Genomic DNA, 19612 nt, shown 5'->3' with positions numbered 1-19612 from the left:
CGTCCTTCTGGCCCGGCATCTCCTCTTTGGAGAGCTTTTTCTTGGGGATGGAGAGGCTGAAACACAGCAGGGGGTGACCAGAGCTTTCCCTTCAAGACCTTGAGCGTGCATTCCTTCTGGCTACTTCTCTTGCACACCTCACGCTCTAAGGCACCACATGTCAGCTGTAAGATGCAGCAATGATTCGGGGAAGGCAGGCAAAGAATTCTTATGGCTACTGCCCAACTTTGCCACTGCCTTGATCTTTTGTCCTTGGGAAAATCCTCAGCTCACTGCTGCCACTTCCTGCGGGCAACACTTCTTCTGTTCTCCCAGGGATTTGGGGGCGAGATCACTGACTCCATTCAAAGGCTGAAGATGTCTGTCCTTGGTGTTTTAACCCCAGGGTCAGGATCAGGATCAGGATCAGAATCAGGATCACAACCAGGAAGTCATCATTGCTGGCCAGTCCCAAATTGTCACCCCTCCACAAGCAATGGCGCGTGGCAGTTATTCAGCAAACGACCGTCAGTGGCTCCTGGAAAACCATCTGAACTACAACACGGTGAGTGGCAGGGAGCGCGCTTTGCCGGGCACTGTGCGAGGAGGCTGCCTCCCGCTGCAGCTGACCAAGGCACGGGGCTTCTTGCTTTCTTGTTAAGCTTCTGAGTTCAGGATCTGGAGTAGGAACTATTGGTATTCCTTGCTGGTGTTAATCCAGACTTTATCCCAGATTTTCCCAGTTGCAAACTGAACGACCAGTGCTCAGTAACTTCTCTTCCAGGGCGTCATTGCAACCCAAAGTCCCGCAACAGAACGCCTGCTACATTTCCGTCATGAACAGAACCGAGATGGCCCACCTTTGGACAATCTGGGCAGACTGGCTAGAGAGAGCAGGGTAAGAGTGCAAAGGAGCAGCAGTTTCTTGCCCTTGGAGTCCATTAGGCTGTTTCTTAACTGTGCTTTTTGCTGCTGGAGAGGAGCAGCTGTCCACGTGGCAGGACTGTCTTGCCCCTCCACAGCACTGCAGCTTGGCAATTTGCCTGGGATGGTTTGTCCAAAGCAAAGGGGGGCGGGGGGAGCCCTCATTCCCTCTGCAACTGCGCTTTCTCTGAGGAAGCTGAGCTCTGCAGCTTGCTGAGAAACCCTTTCTCTCAGGAACCTGCAAGGGCACCAATTCCTTTGGGCATGGCAATCCTTCCAAGGCCTTCAGAGGCCCTGCAATACCACCCTGCCATTGTCAGCTCAGACCTTGCAGCTGCCGTTGTCCAGACTCTCTTTTCCTTTGGGGTGGGAGAGAGCGGTCTCCGTGGTGCCCAGCCTTTCCCCGCACCAGTGGCATGAGCCACAACTGCAGGCCCGTGGCCGTAGCTGAGGAAGGAGCTAGAGAGCAGCGGGAAGCCGAGGTCATAGGAGGAAAGTCATGCGTCCCGGGCTTGGTGCAGGTGACAAAGGCCCCCAGTAGGAGACCAGAGGGGAAGTTCATGCAGGTGACAAAGGCCCCCAGTAGGAGACCAGAGGGGAAGTTCATGGGAAACAAAGCACTCTGGAGCTCTTCAGAAAGACCTGTCCCGCTCCAACCCCCACACTTCTCAGACAGCTCCTAAGCAGCACTTGCAAAGAGTCCAGTGGAAAAAAGGACCTGCGCGTTCTTGCTGCTGCCCTCTTTGCTTCCCTTTGAAGGTGGTTGCAGGAAGAGACTTCTCCTGCCAGGCCTTCCAGCCTCAAGTCTGAGGAGCTCTGAAGGGCCAGGGCAGCGACTGAGCAAATGATTTGCTCGAACGTCTGGCTTAAACACCCCGGCTGCGCTCCTCCGCTCCTGCTCCGCGCTTGCCTTGCGTTGCCCCTTCTCCTTAGGCTCCCTGCACCTTGACTGCCTTACAAAGGGCTGCCTTAGGAACTGTCTTCAAGGCACACTACTGCTCCCATGGGCCCAGGCCATTAAAAGGCACCACTAAAGGCCGGGGGCAGTCACAGCCCAAGCACCGGCTCGTCACTGCAGAACTCGCCATATGCTCGGCATGAAACGCATCACGCCACTGATCTTGCTGAATGCTCTCTTTTGGTGTTCTAGAACCAGGTGGGTCTTGGAAGACTTACAAGGAAGCTCACCTTTGTCACCAGTGGATGGGTCAACAACCTCAACTCCTACGGAGCAGACCATCACGACCATGTGCAGCGGACTCACCATCTACAGAGCTTATGAAGTTCACGGTGAGTGCAAGCAAATCAATTCTGTCTCTCTCTCACCTGGCACTTTATTCCCTTGGGGAATGACTACTGCACCAGTGCTCCTCTTTCCAACTCAAGACGGACCAGGAAAGCAAGAGCTTCAGGTTAGGCAGAAAGCCTTTGGCATCCTGCAGATCACCACCGCACCAGCTTGAGTCCCAGCCTGCAGAACTGACCTGCTCCAAACCTCCCTTCGCAAGCTTCACATGGCTTCAGTTTGGGCCACGACTTTTGGCCCTCCTTGACCTCCTCTGCAACGCCCGGGCAAAGACAAAGGCTCGTGCCAAGATCCCTGTCCTTCCCTTCGGACCTTGCTCAGGAGTTCACCCAGCAAGCACCAAACACCTGTGTGCTTCACAGCACCAGGCCAAGTGGCTTCCTTCCCTGCCGGTTGTTCCCGGGCCAAGGATGGCATTGCCCATGACTTTCAGGACCTGCACTCAGCAGGTTCCTCTCAGAAGCTCCCGTCTGACAGGACCCAGCAACTGGCACCAGCCTGCCCCTGCAGTGCCCAGCCCCCTGCACTCCAGTAGCCAGTGGAAGAGTGCCCCGAGGGCCTGCACGGCAACAGCCCCAGCGGGGGCAAGAGCCCGTCTCTGGGGCGTTCCTTCCTCAGCCACACAGCCGTGCTCTTTGGGCACTCCAAAGGAATCTTCCCCTCGCACGTCTCCAACCCTCCTCCTGCAGCAAAGGACTCACAACCTCGCCCGCTCCAGGCAACAACCACCCCCTCTTGGAGAGCGGCAGCCAAGGTCGCAGGCCTCACCTCACGGGCTTTGCATTTGTCTTGTCTTACTTTCCAGGAACCCAAGTCAATCGGGGGACCATGCGTCACCCTCATGTCCTGAGAGTTTGTGGACCTGAAGTACTGCAACAGCAATGGCAACATTGACCAGGTTCTGAAACCCTTACCCATCTCCACCCGAGGGCGGGGCTGCCCAGAGCCAAGCCCACGTCCTTCTGGTCCGCATCTCCTCTTGGAGAGCTTCTTTCTTGGGGATGGAGAGGCTGAAACACAGCAGGGGGTGACCAGAGCTTTCCCTTCAAGACCTTGAGCGTGCATTCCTTCTGGCTACTTCTCTTGCACACCTCCACGCTCTAAAGGCACCACATGTCAGCTGTAAGATGCAGCAATGATTCGGGGAAGGCAGGCAAAGAATTCTATTATGGCTAACTGCCCAACTTTGCCACAGCCTTGATCCCTTGTCCTTGGGAAAATCCTCAGCTCACTGCTGCCACTCCCTGCGGGCAGCACTTCTTCTGTTCTCCCAGGGATTTGGGGCGAGATCACTGACTCATTCAAGGCTGAAGATGTTCTGTCCTGGTGTTTTAACCTCCCCAGGGTCAGGATCAGGGTCAGGATCAGAATCAGGATCACAACCAGGAAGTCATCATTGCTGGCCAGTCCCAAATTGTCACCCCCACAAGCAATGGCGCGTGGCAGTTATTCAGCAAAAGACCGTCAGTGGCTCCTGGAAAACCATCTGGAACTACAACACGGTGAGTGGCAGGGAGCGCGCTTTGCCGGGCACTGTGCGAGGAGGCTGCCTCCCGCTGCAGCTGACCAAGGCACGGGGCTTCTTGCTTTCTTGTTAAGCTTCTGAGTTCAGGATCTGGAGTAGGAACTATTGGTATTCCTTGCTGGTGTTAATCCAGACTTTATCCCAGATTTTCCCAGTTGGAAAAGTGAAGTGCCAGTGCTCAATACCTTTCTCTTTCCAGGGCGTCATTGCAACCAAAGTCCCGCAACAGAACGCCTGCTACATTTCCATCATGAACAAAAGCGAGATGCCCACCTTTGACAATCTGGCCAGACTGGCTAGAGAGAGCAGGGTAAGAGTGCAAAGGAGCAGCAGTTTCTTGCCCTTGGAGTCCATTGGGCTGTTTCTTAACTGTGCTTTTTGCTGCTGGAGAGGAGCAGCTTGTCCCACGTGGCAGGACTGTCTTGCCCTCCACAGCACTGCAGCTTGGCAATTTGCCCTGGGGATGGTTTGTCCAAAGCAAAGGGGGGCAGGGGGGGCCTCATTCTCTCCTCTATACTGCGCTTTGTCTGAGGAAGCTGAGCTCTGCAGCTTGCTGAGAAACTCGTTCTTTCAGGAACCCTGCAAGGGCACCAATTCTTTGGGCATGGCAATCCTTCCAAGGCCTTCAGAGGCCCTTCATTTGTCAGCTCAGACTTTGCCTTGCAGCTGCCATTGTCCAGACTCCTTTTTCCTTTGGGGCAGGAGAGAACTCTGGGCCATGGCAAAGGCACCACTAAAGGCAGGGGGCAGTCACAACCCAAGCACCGGCTCGTCGCTGCAGAACACGCCATATGCCCGGCATGAAACGCATCACGCCACTGATCTTGCTGAATGCTCTCTTTTGGTGTCTAGAACCAGGTGGGTCTTGGAAGTCTTACAAGGAAGCTCACCTTTGTGGCCAAGGGATTGGACAGCAACCTCAAGTCTTATGGAGCAGACATCTTCTCTATGTGCAGCGGACTCACTACCTACAAAGCTTATGAAATTCACGGTGAGTGCAAGCAAATCAATTCTGTCTCTCTCTCACCTGGCACTTTTCTCCCCTTGGGGAATGACTACTGCACCAGTGCTCCTCTTCCAACTCAAGACGAACAGAAAGCAAGAGCTTCAGGTAGGCAGAAAGAAAGCCTTTGGCATCTCTGCAGATCAGCACCGCACCAGGCTTGAGTCCCAGCCTGCAGAACTGACCTGCTCCAAACCTCCCTTCCGTCAAGTTTCACATGGCTTCAGTTTGGGCCCCGACTTTTGGTCCTCCTTGACCTCCTCTGCAACGCCCGGGCAAAGACAAAGGCTCGTGCCAAGATCCCCTGTCCTTCCCTTCGGACCTTGCTCAGGAGTTCACCCAGCAAGCCACCAAACACCTGTGTGCTTCACAGCACCAGGCCAAGTGGCTTCCTTCCCTGCCGGTTGTTCCCGGGCCAAGGATGGCATTGCCCATGACTTTCAGGACCTGCACTCAGCAGGCTCCTCTCAGAAGCTCCCAGTCTGACAGGACCCAGCAACTGGCACCAGCCTGCCCCTGCAGTGCCCAGCCCCCTGCACTCCCAGCAGCCAGTGGAAGAGTGCCCCGAGGGCTGCACGGCAACAGCCCCAGCGGGGGCAAGAGCCCGTCTCTGGGGCCGTTCCTTCCTCAGCCACACAGCCCGTGCTCTTTGGGCACTCCAAAGGAATCTTCCCCTCGCACGTCTCCAACCCTCCTCCTGCAGCAAAGGACTCACAACCTCGCCCGCTCCAGGCAACAACCACCCCCTCTTGGAGAGCGGCAGCCAAGGTCGCAGGCCTCACCTCACGGGCTTTGCATTTTCTTGTCTTGCTTTTCCAGGAACCCAAGTCAATCGGGGACCATGCGTCACCCTCAATGTCCTCAGAGTTGTGGACCTGAAGTACTGCAACAGCAATGGCAACATTGACCAGGTCTGAAACCCTTACCCTTCTCCACCCGAGGGCGGGGGCTGCCCAGAGCCAAGCCCCACGTCCTTCTGGCCCGGCATCTCCTCTTTGGAGAGCTTCTTTCTTGGGGATGGAGAGGCTGAAACACAGCAGGGGGTGACCAGAGCTTCCCTTCAAGACCTTGAGCGTGCATTCCTTCTGGCTACTTCTCTTGCACACCTCACGCTCTAAAGGCACCACATGTCAGCTGTAAGATGCAGCAATGATTCGGGGAAGGCAGGCAAAGAATTCTTATGGCTACTGCCCAACTTTGCCACTGCCTTGATCTTTTGTCCTTGGGAAAATCCTCAGCTCACTGCTGCCACTCCCTGCGGGCAACACTTCTTCTGTTCTCCCAGGGATTTGGGGGCGAGATCACTGACTCCATTCAAAGGCTGAAGATGTTCTGTCCTTGGTGTTTTAACCTCCCCAGGGTCAGGATCAGGATCAGGATCAGAATCAGGATCACAACCAGGAAGTCATCATTGCTGGCCAGTCCCAAATTGTCACCCTCCACAAGCAATGGCGCGTGGCAGTTATTCAGCAAACGACCGTCAGTGGCTCCTGGAAAACCATCTGGAACTACAACACGGTGAGTGGCAGGGAGCGCGCTTTGCCGGGCACTGTGCGAGGAGGCTGCCTCCCGCTGCAGCTGACCAAGGCACGGGGCTTCTTGCTTTCTTGTTAAGCTTCTGAGTTCAGGATCTGGAGTAGGAACTATTGGTATTCCTTGCTGGTGTTAATCCAGACTTTATCCCAGATTTTCCCAGTTGCAAAACTGAACGACCAGTGCTCAGTAACTTTCTCTTTCCAGGGCGTCATTGCAACCAAAGTCCCGCAACAGAACGCCTGCTACATTTCCGTCATGAACAGAACCGAGATGCCCAGCTTTGACAATCTGGCCAGACTGGCTAGAGAGAGCAGGGTAAGAGTGCAAAGGAGCAGCAGTTTCTTGCCCTTGGAGTCCATTGGGCTGTTTCTTAACTGTGCTTTTTGCTGCTGGAGAGGAGCAGCTTGTCCCACTTGGCAGGACTGTCTTGCCCTCCACAGCACTGCGGCTTGGCAATTTGCCCTGGGGATGGTTTGTCCAAAGCAAAGGGGGGCGGGGGGAGCCCTCATTCCCTCTGCCAACTGCGCTTTCTCTGAGGAAGCTGAGCTCTGCAGCTTGCTGAGAAACCCTTTCTCTCAGGAACCCTGCAAGGGCACCAATTCTTTGGGCATGGCAATCCTTCCAAGGCCTTCAGAGGCCCTGCAATACCACCCTGCATTTGTCAGCTCAGACCTTGCAGCTGCCGTTGTCCAGACTCTCTTTTCCTTTGGGGTGGGAGAGAGCGTCTCCGTGGTGCCCAGCCTTTCCCCGCACCAGTGGCATGAGCCACAACTGCAGGCCCGTGGCCGTAGCTGAGGAAGGAGCTAGAGAGCAGCGGGAAGCCGAGGTCATAGGAGGAAAGTCATGCGTCCCGGGGCTTGGTGCAGGTGACAAAGGCCCCCAGTAGGAGACCAGAGGGGAAGTTCATGCAGGTGACAAAGGCCCCCAGTAGGAGACCAGAGGGGAAGTTCATGGGAAACAAAGCACTCTGGAGCTCTTCAGAAAGACCTGTCCCGCTCCAACCCCCACACTTCTCAGACAGCTCCTAAGCAGCACTTGCAAAGAGTCCCAGTGGAAAAAGGACCTGCGCGTTCTTGCTGCTGCCCTCTTTGCTTCCCTTTGAGGTGGTTGCAGGAAGAGACTTCTCCTGCCAGGCTTCCAGCCTCAAGTCTGAGGAGCTCTGAAGGGCCAGGGCAGCGACTGAGCAAATGATTTGCTCGAACGTCTGGCTTAACACACCGGCTGCGCTCCTCCGCTCCTGCTCCGCGCTTGCCTTGCGTTGCCCCTTCTCCTTAGGCTCCCTGCACCTTGACTGCCTTACAAAGGGCTGCCTTAGGAACTGTCTTCAAGGCACACTACTGCTCCCATGGGCCCCAGGCCATTAAAAGGCACCACTAAAGGCCGGGGGCAGTCACAGCCCAAGCACCGGCTCGTCACTGCAGAACTCGCCATATGCCCGGCATGAAACGCATCACGCCACTGATCTTGCTGAATGCTCTCTTTTGGTGTCTAGAACCAGGTGGGTCGTGGAAGACTTACAAGGAAGCTCACCTTTGTCACCAGTGGATTGGTCAACAACCTCAACTCCTACGGAGCAGACATCACGACCATGTGCAGCGGACTCACCATCTACAGAGCTTATGAAGTTCACGGTGAGTGCAAGCAAATCAATTCTGTCTCTCTCTCACCTGGCACTTTATTCCCCTTGGGGAATGACTACTGCACCAGTGCTCCTCTTCCAACTCAAGACGGACAGAAAGCAAGAGCTTCAGGTTAGGCAGAAAGCCTTGGCATCTCTGCAGATCACCACCGCACCAGGCTTGAGTCCCAGTCTGCAGAACTGACCTGCTCCAAACCTCCCTTCCGTCAAGCTTCACATGGCTTCAGTTTGGGCCCCGACTTTTGGCCCTCCTTGACCTCCTCTGCAACGCCCGGGCAAAGACAAAGGCTCGTGCCAAGATCCCCTGTCCTTCCCTTCGGACCTTGCTCAGGAGTTCACCCAGCAAGCCACCAAACACCTGTGTGCTTCACAGCACCAGGCCAAGTGGCTTCCTTCCCTGCCGGTTGTTCCCGGGCCAAGGATGGCATTGCCCATGACTTTCAGGACCTGCACTCAGCAGGTTCCTCTCAGAAGCTCCCAACCTGACAGGGCCCAGCAACTGGCACCAGCCTGCCCCTGCAGTGCCCAGCCCCCTGCACTCCCAGCAGCCAGTGGAAGAGTGCCCCGAGGGCTGCACGGCAACAGCCCCAGCGGGGGCAAGAGCCTGTCTCTGGGGCCGTTCCTTCCTCAGCCACACAGCCCGTGCTCTTTGGGCACTCCAAAGGAATCTTCCCCTCGCACGTCTCCAACCCTCCTCCTGCAGCAAAGGACTCACAACCTCGCTCGCTCCAGGCAACAACCACCCCCTCTTGGAGAGCGGCAGCCAAGGTCGCAGGCCTCACCTCACGGGCTTTGCATTTTTCTTGTCTTACTTTTCCAGGAACCCAAGTCAATCGGGGACCATGCGTCGCCCTCAATGTCCTGAGAGTTGTGGAGCTGAAGTACTGCAACAGCAATGGCAACATTGACCAGGTCTGAAACCCTTACCCTTCTCCACCCGAGGGCGGGGGCTGCCCAGAGCCAAGCCCCACGTCCTTCTGGTCCGGCATCTCCTCTTTGGAGAGCTTCTTTCTTGGGGATGGAGAGGCTGAAACACAGCAGGGGGTGACCAGAGCTTTCCCTTCAAGACCTTGAGCGTGCATTCCTTCTGGCTACTTCTCTTGCACACCTCACGCTCTAAAGGCACCACATGTCAGCTGTAAGATGCAGCAATGATTCGGGGAAGGCAGGCAAAGAATTCTTATGGCTACTGCCCAACTTTGCCACAGCCTTGATCCCTTGTCCTTGGGAAAATCCTCAGCTCACTGCTGCCACTCCCTGCGGGCAACACTTCTTCTGTTCTCCCAGGGATTTGGGGGCGAGATCACTGACTCCATTCAAAGGCTGAAGATGTTCTGTCCTTGGTGTTTTAACCTCCCCAGGGTCAGGATCAGGGTCAGGATCAGAATCAGGATCACAACCAGGAAGTCATCATTGCTGGCCAGTCCCAAATTGTCACCCTCCACAAGCAATGGCGCGTGGCAGTTATTCAGCAAACGACCGTCAGTGGCTCCTGGAAAACCATCTGGAACTACAACACGGTGAGTGGCAGGGAGCGCGCTTTGCCGGGCACTGTGCGAGGAGGCTGCCTCCCGCTGCAGCTGACCAAGGCACGGGGCTTCTTGCTTTCTTGTTAAGCTTCTGAGTTCAGGATCTGGAGTAGGAACTATTGGTATTCCTTGCTGGTGTTAATCCAGACTTTATCCCAGATTTTCCCAGTTGGAAAAGTGAAGTGCCAGTGCTCAATACCTTTCTCTTTCCAGGGCGTCATTGCAACCAAAGTCCCGCAACAGAACGCCTGCTACATTTCCATCATGAACAAAAGCGAGATGCCCAGCTTTGACAATCTGGCCAGACTGGCTAGAGAGAGCAGGGTAAGAGTGCAAAGGAGCAGCAGTTTCTTGCCCTTGGAGTCCATTGGGCTGTTTCTTAACTGTGCTTTTTGCTGCTGGAGAGGAGCAGCTTGTCCCACGTGGCAGGACTGTCTTGCCCTCCACAGCACTGCAGCTTGGCAATTTGCCCTGGGGATGGTTTGTCCAAAGCAAAGGGGGGCAGGGGGGGCCTCATTCTCTCCTCTATCTGCGCTTTGTCTGAGGAAGCTGAGCTCTGCAGCTTGCTGAGAAACTCGTTCTTTCAGGAACCCTGCAAGGGCACCAATTCTTTGGGCATGGCAATCCTTCCAAGGCCTTCAGAGGCCCTTCATTTGTCAGCTCAGACCTTTGCCTTGCAGCTGCCATTGTCCAGACTCCTTTTTCCTTTGGGGCAGGAGAGAACTCTGGGCCATGGCAAAGGCACCACTAAAGGCAGGGGGCAGTCACAACCCAAGCACCGGCTCGTCGCTGCAGAACTCGCCATATGCCCGGCATGAAACGCATCACGCCACTGATCTTGCTGAATGCTCTCTTTTGGTGTCTAGAACCAGGTGGGTCTTGGAAGTCCTACAAGGAAGCTCACCGTTGTGGCCAAGGGATTGGACAGCAACCTCAAGTCTTATGGAGCAGACATCTTCTCTATGTGCAGCGGACTCACTACCTACAAAGCTTATGAAATTCACGGTGAGTGCAAGCAAATCAATTCTGTCTCTCTCTCACCTGGCACTTTATTCCCCTTGGGGAATGACTACTGCACCAGTGCTCCTCTTCCAACTCAAGACGAACAGAAAGCAAGAGCTTCAGGTTAGGCAGAAAGAAAGCCTTTGGCATCTCTGCAGATCACCACCGCACCAGGCTTGAGTCCCAGCCTGCAGAACTGACCTGCTCCAAACCTCCCTTCCGTCAAGTTTCACATGGCTTCAGTTTGGGCCCCGACTTTTGGTCCTCCTTGACCTCCTCTGCAACGCCCGGGCAAAGACAAAGGCTCGTGCCAAGATCCCCTGTCCTTCCCTTCGGACCTTGCTCAGGAGTTCACCCAGCAAGCCACCAAACACCTGTGTGCTTCACAGCACCAGGCCAAGTGGCTTCCTTCCCTGCCGGTTGTTCCCGGGCCAAGGATGGCATTGCCCATGACTTTCAGGACCTGCACTCAGCAGGCTCCTCTCAGAAGCTCCCAGTCTGACAGGACCCAGCAACTGGCACCAGCCTGCCCCTGCAGTGCCCAGCCCCCTGCACTCCCAGCAGCCAGTGGAAGAGTGCCCCGAGGGCTGCACGGCAACAGCCCCAGCGGGGGCAAGAGCCCGTCTCTGGGCCGTTCCTTCCTCAGCCACACAGCCCGTGCTCTTTGGGCACTCCAAAGGAATCTTCCCCTCGCACGTCTCCAACCCTCCTCCTGCAGCAAAGGACTCACAACCTCGCCCGCTCCAGGCAACAACCACCCCCTCTTGGAGAGCGGCAGCCAAGGTCGCAGGCCTCACCTCACGGGCTTTGCATTTTTCTTGTCTTGCTTTTCCAGGAACCCAAGTCAATCGGGGACCATGCGTCACCCTCAATGTCCTCAGAGTTGTGGACCTGAAGTACTGCAACAGCAATGGCAACATTGACCAGGTCTGAAACCCTTACCCTTCTCCACCCGAGGGCGGGGGCTGCCCAGAGCCAAGCCCCACGTCCTTCTGGCCCGGCATCTCCTCTTTGGAGAGCTTCTTTCTTGGGGATGGAGAGGCTGAAACACAGCAGGGGGTGACCAGAGCTTTCCCTTCAAGACCTTGAGCGTGCATTCCTTCTGGCTACTTCTCTTGCACACCTCACGCTCTAAAGGCACCACATGTCAGCTGTAAGATGCAGCAATGATTCGGGGAAGGCAGGCAAAGAATTCTTATGGCTACTGCCCAACTTTGCCACAGCCTTGATCTTTTGTCCTTGGGAAAATCCTCAGCTCACTGCTGCCACTTCCTGCGGGCAACACTTCTTCTGTTCTCCCAGGGATTTGGGGGCGAGATCACTGACTCCATTCAAAGGCTGAAGATGTTCTGTCCTTGGTGTTTTAACCTCCCCAGGGTCAGGATCAGGATCAGGATCAGAATCAGGATCACAACCAGGAAGTCATCATTGCTGGCCAGTCCCAAATTGTCACCCTCCACAAGCAATGGCGCGTGGCAGTTATTCAGCAAACGACCGTCAGTGGCTCCTGGAAAACCATCTGGAACTACAACACGGTGAGTGGCAGGGAGCGCGCTTTGCCGGGCACTGTGCGAGGAGGCTGCCTCCCGCTGCAGCTGACCAAGGCACGGGGCTTCTTGCTTTCTTGTTAAGCTTCTGAGTTCAGGATCTGGAGTAGGAACTATTGGTATTCCTTGCTGGTGTTAATCCAGACTTTATCCCAGATTTTCCCAGTTGGAAAAGTGAAGTGCCAGTGCTCAATACCTTTCTCTTTCCAGGGCGTCATTGCAACCAAAGTCCCGCAACAGAACGCCTGCTACATTTCCGTCATGAACAGAACCGAGATGCCCACCTTTGACAATCTGGCCAGACTGGCTAGAGAGAGCAGGGTAAGAGTGCAAAGGAGCAGCAGTTTCTTGCCCTTGGAGTCCATTAGGCTGTTTCTTAACTGTGCTTTTTGCTGCTGGAGAGGAGCAGCTTGTCCCACGTGGCAGGACTGTCTTGCCCTCCACAGCACTGCGGCTTGGCAATCTGCCCTAGGGATGGTTTGTCCAAAGAAAAGGGGGGCGGGGGGGCCCTCATTCCCTCTGCCAACTGCGCTTTGTCTGAGGAAGCTGAGCTCTGCAGCTTGCTGAGAAACCCTTTCTCTCAGGAACCCTGCAAGGGCACCAATTCTTTGGGCATGGCAATCCTTCCAAGGCCTTCAGAGGCCCTGCAATACCACCCTGCATTTGTCAGCTCAGACCTTGCAGCTGCCGTTGTCCAGACTCTCTTTTCCTTTGGGGTGGGAGAGAGCGTCTCCGTGGTGCCCAGCCTTTCCCCCGCACCAGTGGCATGAGCCACAACTGCAGGCCCGTGGCCGTAGCTGAGGAAGGAGCTAGAGAGCAGCGGGAAGCCGAGGTCATAGGAGGAAAGACAGGCATCCCGGGGCTTGGTGCAGGTGACAAAGGCCCCCAGTAGGAGACCAGAGGGGAAGTTCATGCAGGTGACAAAGGCCCCCAGTAGGAGACCAGAGGGGAAGTTCATGGGAAACAAAGCACTCTGGAGCTCTTCAGAAAGACCTGTCCCGCTCCAACCCCCACACTTCTCAGACAGCTCCTAAGCAGCACTTGCAAAGAGTCCCAGTGGAAAAAGGACCTGCGCGTTCTTGCTGCTGCCCTCTTTGCTTCCCTTTGAGGTGGTTGCAGGAAGAGACTTCTCCTGCCAGGCTTCCAGCCTCAAGCCTGAGGAGCTCTGAAGGGCCAGGGCAGCGACTGAGCAAATGATTTGCTCGAACGTCTGGCTTAACACACCGGCTGCGCTCCTCCGCTCCTGCTCCGCGCTTGCCTTGCGTTGCCCCTTCTCCTTAGGCTCCCTGCACCTTGACTGCCTTACAAAGGGCTGCCTTAGGAACTGTCTTCAAGGCACACTACTGCTCCCATGGGCCCCAGGCCATTAAAAGGCACCACTAAAGGCAGGGGGCAGTCACAGCCCAAGCACCGGCTCGTCACTGCAGAACTCGCCATATGCCCGGCATGAAACGCATCACGCCACTGATCTTGCTGAATGCTCTCTTTTGGTGTCTAGAACCAGGTGGGTCGTGGAAGACTTACAAGGAAGCTCACCTTTGTCACCAGTGGATTGGTCAACAACCTCAACTCCTACGGAGCAGACATCACGACCATGTGCAGCGGACTCACCATCTACAGAGCTTATGAAGTTCACGGTGAGTGCAAGCAAATCAATTCTGTCTCTCTCTCACCTGGCACTTTATTCCCCTTGGGGAATGACTACTGCACCAGTGCTCCTCTTCCAACTCAAGACGGACAGAAAGCAAGAGCTTCAGGTTAGGCAGAAAGCCTTTGGCATCTCTGCAGATCACCACCGCACCAGGCTTGAGTCCCAGCCTGCAGAACTGACCTGCTCCAAACCTCCCTTCCGTCAAGCTTCACATGGCTTCAGTTTGGGCCCCGACTTTTGGCCCTCCTTGACCTCCTCTGCAACGCCCGGGCAAAGACAAAGGCTCGTGCCAAGATCCCCTGTCCTTCCCTTCGGACCTTGCTCAGGAGTTCACCCAGCAAGCCACCAAACACCTGTGTGCTTCACAGCACCAGGCCAAGTGGCTTCCTTCCCTGCCGGTTGTTCCCGGGCCAAGGATGGCATTGCCCATGACTTTCAGGACCTGCACTCAGCAGGTTCCTCTCAGAAGCTCCCAACCTGACAGGGCCCAGCAACTGGCACCAGCCTGCCCCTGCAGTGCCCAGCCCCCTGCACTCCCAGCAGCCAGTGGAAGAGTGCCCCGAGGGCTGCACGGCAACAGCCCCAGCGGGGGCAAGAGCCTGTCTCTGGGGCCATTCCTTCCTCAGCCACACAGCCCGTGCTCTTTGGGCACTCCAAAGGAATCTTCCCCTCGCACGTCTCCAACCCTCCTCCTGCAGCAAAGGACTCACAACCTCGCCCGCTCCAGGCAACAACCACCCCCTCTTGGAGAGCGGCAGCCAAGGTCGCAGGCCTCACCTCACAGGCTTTGCATTTTTCTTGTCTTGCTTTTCCAGGAACCCAAGTCAATCGGGGACCATGCGTCACCCTCAATGTCCTGAGAGTTGTGGAGCTGAAGTACTGCAACAGCAATGGCAACATTGACCAGGTCTGAAACCCTTACCCTTCTCCACCCGAGGGCGGGGGCTGCCCAGAGCCAAGCCCCACGTCCTTCTGGCCCGGCATCTCCTCTTTGGAGAGCTTCTTTCTTGGGGATGGAGAGGCTGAAACACAGCAGGGGGTGACCAGAGCTTTCCCTTCAAGACCTTGAGCGTGCATTCCTTCTGGTTACTTCTCTTGCACACCTCACGCTCTAAAGGCACCACATGGCAGCTGTAAGATGCAGCAATGATTCGGGGAAGGCAGGCAAAGAATTCTTACGGCTACTGCCCAACTTTGCCACAGCCTTGATCCCTTGTCCTTGGGAAAATCCTCAGCTCACTGCTGCCACTCCCTGCGGGCAACACTTCTTCTGTTCTCCCAGGGATCTGGGGAGTTGACTGATTCACTTCAAAATCTAAACATGTTCCATTACTTGGCATTTTAGTCTCAGCAGAGTGATGACAACTGCCAGATCTCTGTTGGTGGAGTCTTCCAAAATATGACCATCAGTAGTCAAACACGTGTGGCAGTTTTTGAACAAAGAAGCAATGATTTGTCATGGAAAACCATCTGGAACTACAACACGGTGAGTGGCAGGGAGCGCGCTTTGCCGGGCACTGTGCGAGGAGGCTGCCTCCCGCTGCAGCTGACCAAGGCACGGGGCTTCTTGCTTTCTTGTTAAGCTTCTGAGTTCAGGATCTGGAGTAGGAACTATTGGTATTCCTTGCTGGTGTTAATCCAGACTTTATCCCAGATTTTCCCAGTTGGAAAAGTGAATTGCCAGTGCTCAATAACTTTCTCCTTACAGGGCGTCATTGCAACCAAAGTGATGCAAGAGAGAACTTGCTACATTTCCATCTTGAACCAGAAGGAGATGCCCAGCTTTGACACCCTGCTCAGACTGGCTGCAGAGAACAAGGTAAGGTTAAAAGCAGAATTTGCCTCGGATGTTGTAGAGTAATTAATATTCATTTTTTTGTCTGAGTTATTGATACTTTCAAAAACTTATTAATGATTGTGTATATTAAAAGCTATTTATTTTCACTTTAGTGACATTTCTCAGGTACATAATTTGAAATCTTTTAAAATTTACAATATTATCGATATTGAATGCCTGTAGTGCAAGTTAATAATGTTTGTTCAAAGTTGCAGGTTACATAGATTACTTTTACAATGCTTTAAATGGGTGTTTAAATTCAACCTTTGTAATACTGTCATATAATCCAAGATTTTACATTTTTGGCTGAAATACATTTGCTTTTCAGAGTCTCTCATTTGCAGTGCACAAACTATATTTTCTCCACTAGGTCTAATTCAGGAATGACAAATCTTGAAGCATGGAGAGTTTAAATAAGTTTAAATAAGCTTTCAGTCTTTTTCAAAAGAACCTTACACCATATTAGCATTAATTCAATCCACTGAATTGGTATTTTAAAAGTTATCTCAGCATTCAGCAGACTCACTGTTGGTAGACACTGGCTTTCCTTGAAGACTGAGAAGTGAGTCCTTAAAACAATCCAGGCTTTAAAGGGCAAGAAAACTGTGGCAGGTTAAGATAAACAGGAGAATGACCCCAGTAAAGGCATAAGCAAAAAGATGCAGCTTTAGCTGTAATTCCAGGCTTGCTTGTCCTACGGTTTATGTCAGAGATCCTGAAGCTCATTTCAACTCCTTGCTTACCAGTGAGAAGGAAGCAGAGTGCAATGGGCAGAGGCATTGTGACCATATTGTGCATCTTCTGAAAGCCTTTAACAATCCCAGCCATCCCTGCCAAGTGTGTCTTTCCACTGGAGTCCATTGGGCCGTTTCTTAACTGTGGTTTTTGCTGCTGGAGAGGAGCAGCTTGTCCCACGTGGCAGGACTGTCTTGCCCTCCACAGCACTGCAGCTTGGCAATTTGCCCTGGGGATGGTTTGTCCAAAGAAAAGGGGGGTGGGGGGAGCCCTCATTCCCTCTGCCAACTGCGCTTTCTCTGAGGAAACTGAGCTCTGCAGCTTGCTGAGAAACCCTTTCTCTCAGGAACCCTGCAAGGGCACCAATTCTTTGGGCATGGCAATCCTTCCAAGGCCTTCAGAGGCCCTGCAATACCACCCTGCATTTGTCAGCTCAGACCTTTGCCTTGCAGCTGCCGTTGTCCAGACTCTCTTTTCCTTTGGGGCAGGAGAGAGCTCTGGGCCGTGGCAAAGGCACCACTAAAGGCAGGGGGCAGTCACAGCCCAAGCACCGGCTCGTCACTGCAGAACTCGCCATATGCCCGGCATGAAACGCATCACGCCACTGATCTTGCTGAATGCTCTCTTTTGGTGTCTAGAACCAGGTGGGTCTTGGAAGTCCTACAAGGAAGCTCACCTTTGTGGCCAAGGGATTGGTCAGCAACCTCAAGTCTTACGGAGCAGACATCACGACCATGTGCAGCGGACTCACCACCTACATGACCTATGAAGTTCACGGTGAGTGCAAGCAAATCAATTCTGTCTCCCATTAGCCTGGCATTTCATTCCCTTTGGGAATGATTACAGCACAAAGGCTCCTATTCCAACTCAAGATGGACAGAAACCAGGGAACAAAATTACCCCCTTGTAGAATGGCAGCTATTGTCGTAGCTGGTATAGACTGGTATAAATAAGCTGAGTTGCTGTGGGTGCCTTAATTGTATTTTGATCACTTGCAATAGAATTTTGTATTAATAGGAAAAAAATTTGTTTTAAATATATCCAAGTGAACTAAGTTTTACTGTGATAATCCTGAAGCACCACCAAAGTATTCTGAGCCTTTCTGCAAGTTGATTGTCTCCAAACCTTTCATGGAAAGCTGCTTTACAGCTCAGGTTCAGCTCTGGCATGGCAGCATTTCTCTGTACTCCCTGCATGCTTTGCTTTGGCACCTGAGGGGGCTCAACAGGATTCAAAAGGCAAGTGCAATGTGCCAGGTGTTAAGGGCTGTCTACAAATGCACAGATCACTCAACAATATCTAAGCCAGCATCTCATGGTTTTGGTTTTTTCTTTTGTTGTTTATAAAGGAGCCCAACCGAATCTCAGATCATGTACTACACTTGACGTCCTGAAAGTTGTGGATCTGAATTATTGTCGTGGCAATATAAAGGCCTGAAAACTTTACGTTTCTTGAACCAAGTGTGGGGGATCCAGAGCTGCTGCCCAAAGCCAACCCCGATGTCCTTCTTCCCAGGCATCTCCCCTTTCCAGGGATCCCTTCTTGAGGATGGAGATGCTAAAATACATGAATGGGTTACCAGAGCTTTCAATTAAAGACCTTCGTCATGGATTGACTCCAGCTTGTTTGTCTTTACCATTTTTCATTTATGAACACCCAGAAATACATTTTGATTGTCTCTCTTCTGACCCCTTCGAGCTCTTCCAATGCTGTTTTCATTACCAGCTCTCAACACAGGGCACACCCAGAGAGCTGGGCAAGCCCCGGGGTGTGTATCTTACAAACAAGGCTTTCAGAGTTACGACCTTCCTTTCCCTGGGCAGGGAAAGATGCCTCATATTAAAAATCAAAAGGCAGAAAGAAAGAAGGACAAAGCAATGAATTTGCCTTTATAGGGCAAGAGGAGTCTCCTTTCCTGGAGACTTGCCTTTCTGGGATTTACAGAGTTGTTCTGCTCCTAAAGGAAAGCAAGGTCAGGTCCCCATTGCTCAGAATTTTAAAATCCACTCTTCCCTAACAGAAAGGGCAGAATGCTCTGGATTATCCAGGTGAATACAAATCTATCTAGCACAAACACCAGTCATATGAAGTCCCTCTGTTTTTGGCACCCTCTCAGTGGCCCCAGAGGCTTCATTGTGTAGGGGGTTGAAAGGCTGCAGAGTTCCCTGAGGCAGGCCTTGGGGAAAAGCATCTGAATTACCTGGATGAGCACACAGCAGTCCCAGCAGAGGAGAGACACAGGTAGCAGTTTGTTGCCGATCTCCTTCCTTCTTGCTGTTACACACGTTCTCTTCGTTCCCTGACAGACCATCAGTAGTTTATTACTTTCATTCACTATATCTGACACCTCCAGCAAACTGCAAAGGGGATGTGAAAGAGATGAGAAGCAGAGCCAGACTGCTCCACCTCCTCGGCACTCAGGGAGTCCGAGCCAGGCATCAGGCAGGAGCAGAGGACCAGAAAGCAGATCCTGACTGAACGAGCTCAGAAGGGAAGGTCAACAACAGAACTCAGGAATTTCTGTGGTTTAGAACCAGCCTCATGATCTCCAAGGACTGGCAACATTTTTAACACAGCAAGATCACCACCTGCCCTGATTTGAATGGTGGTTTTGGTTATAGGTACAATGTCAGGCCGAGTCCTTTGCCACACAGGCACAAAGTGTCATTACAAGTTTACTGGGAATCTGTTCTCCGGTTCTGATCATTATTCTTTTCCATTTAAAAGTTACTGTTACATACTCTGGACTTACCATGACAAGTTTTCTTTCATCTCCCTCTACGCAATGAATTCAATCAGGCTGCTATCAAAGCCTCCTCTTATCAGAGCACTTCCTCAGGAACCCCGTCATGCTTCTGTGAACACAGGGCACCTGCCAATAGGGTAAACCCATTTTCACATTTAACTTTGGGGTATTATGTATAAAAACTAAGAGTACACATCAATTACCAGCAGAGTTTGCCTGGCCTACCATCAAAATGAAGTTCACTGTAAGTAGACGAATCACTTTCTCATAAAACTCTTAAGGTTGAACAGTTTAAATGATTTTGAGTCTTTCTTGGCACCAAGTGACCTCTTAGTGGTTTCTGCAGGATCATAGAGAGAAAATGCCAGAGGGGTGGGGACTGCATGGGTGAAATGTCCCTTCTGGCAGGGATGTAACTCCATGTGTGCACTGAAACGTTAAAGAGAGAAGTGCTCTGTCTTGGGGTGACACACACACGTGGAACGTCCAAAGGACAATATTCTCTCCTTCACAACTCAGAGGCAAGTCAACAGTCTCAGCAAGGTCCATAAAGTGAGGGCACAGCTGTGCTGAGAGCGTAGGAGAAGAACCATGAGGCATGAGAGACTCCACGTCCACTCAGATCTTTTTCATCAAAATCTTCCTGTGAAGGA

General features: G+C 53.1%; 2 protein-coding genes across 2 annotated transcripts in view; one reads left to right on the top strand and one right to left on the bottom strand.

The window, feature by feature from the left end:
- The window catches only part of LOC116799481, a 44763-nt gene extending 26685 nt beyond the window's left edge, over positions 1–18078 (top strand). Inside the window, exons 8-11 of the mRNA XM_032712660.1 lie at positions 14987–15127; positions 15350–15460; positions 16852–16990; positions 17562–18078. Coding sequence (XP_032568551.1) covers positions 14987–15127; positions 15350–15460; positions 16852–16990; positions 17562–17650 — 480 coding nt within the window. The 3' untranslated portion in view covers positions 17651–18078. The remainder of the gene's footprint in view (positions 1–14986; positions 15128–15349; positions 15461–16851; positions 16991–17561) is intronic.
- GKN2 (gastrokine 2) overlaps positions 1–18442 on the bottom strand; it is a 97657-nt gene extending 79215 nt beyond the window's left edge. The window contains exon 1 of the mRNA XM_032712665.1: positions 18414–18442. The gene's annotated coding sequence lies outside the window, so the exon portion shown is untranslated. The remainder of the gene's footprint in view (positions 1–18413) is intronic.
- Positions 18443–19612: the final 1170 nt, after the last annotated feature.

This window comes from Chiroxiphia lanceolata, chromosome 28 (assembly GCF_009829145.1).
Source record: "Chiroxiphia lanceolata isolate bChiLan1 chromosome 28, bChiLan1.pri, whole genome shotgun sequence".
Lineage (NCBI taxonomy): Eukaryota > Metazoa > Chordata > Aves > Passeriformes > Pipridae > Chiroxiphia > Chiroxiphia lanceolata.
Note: the sequence above shows the minus strand (reverse complement) of the source record. Positions and strands in the feature narration are given on the sequence as shown.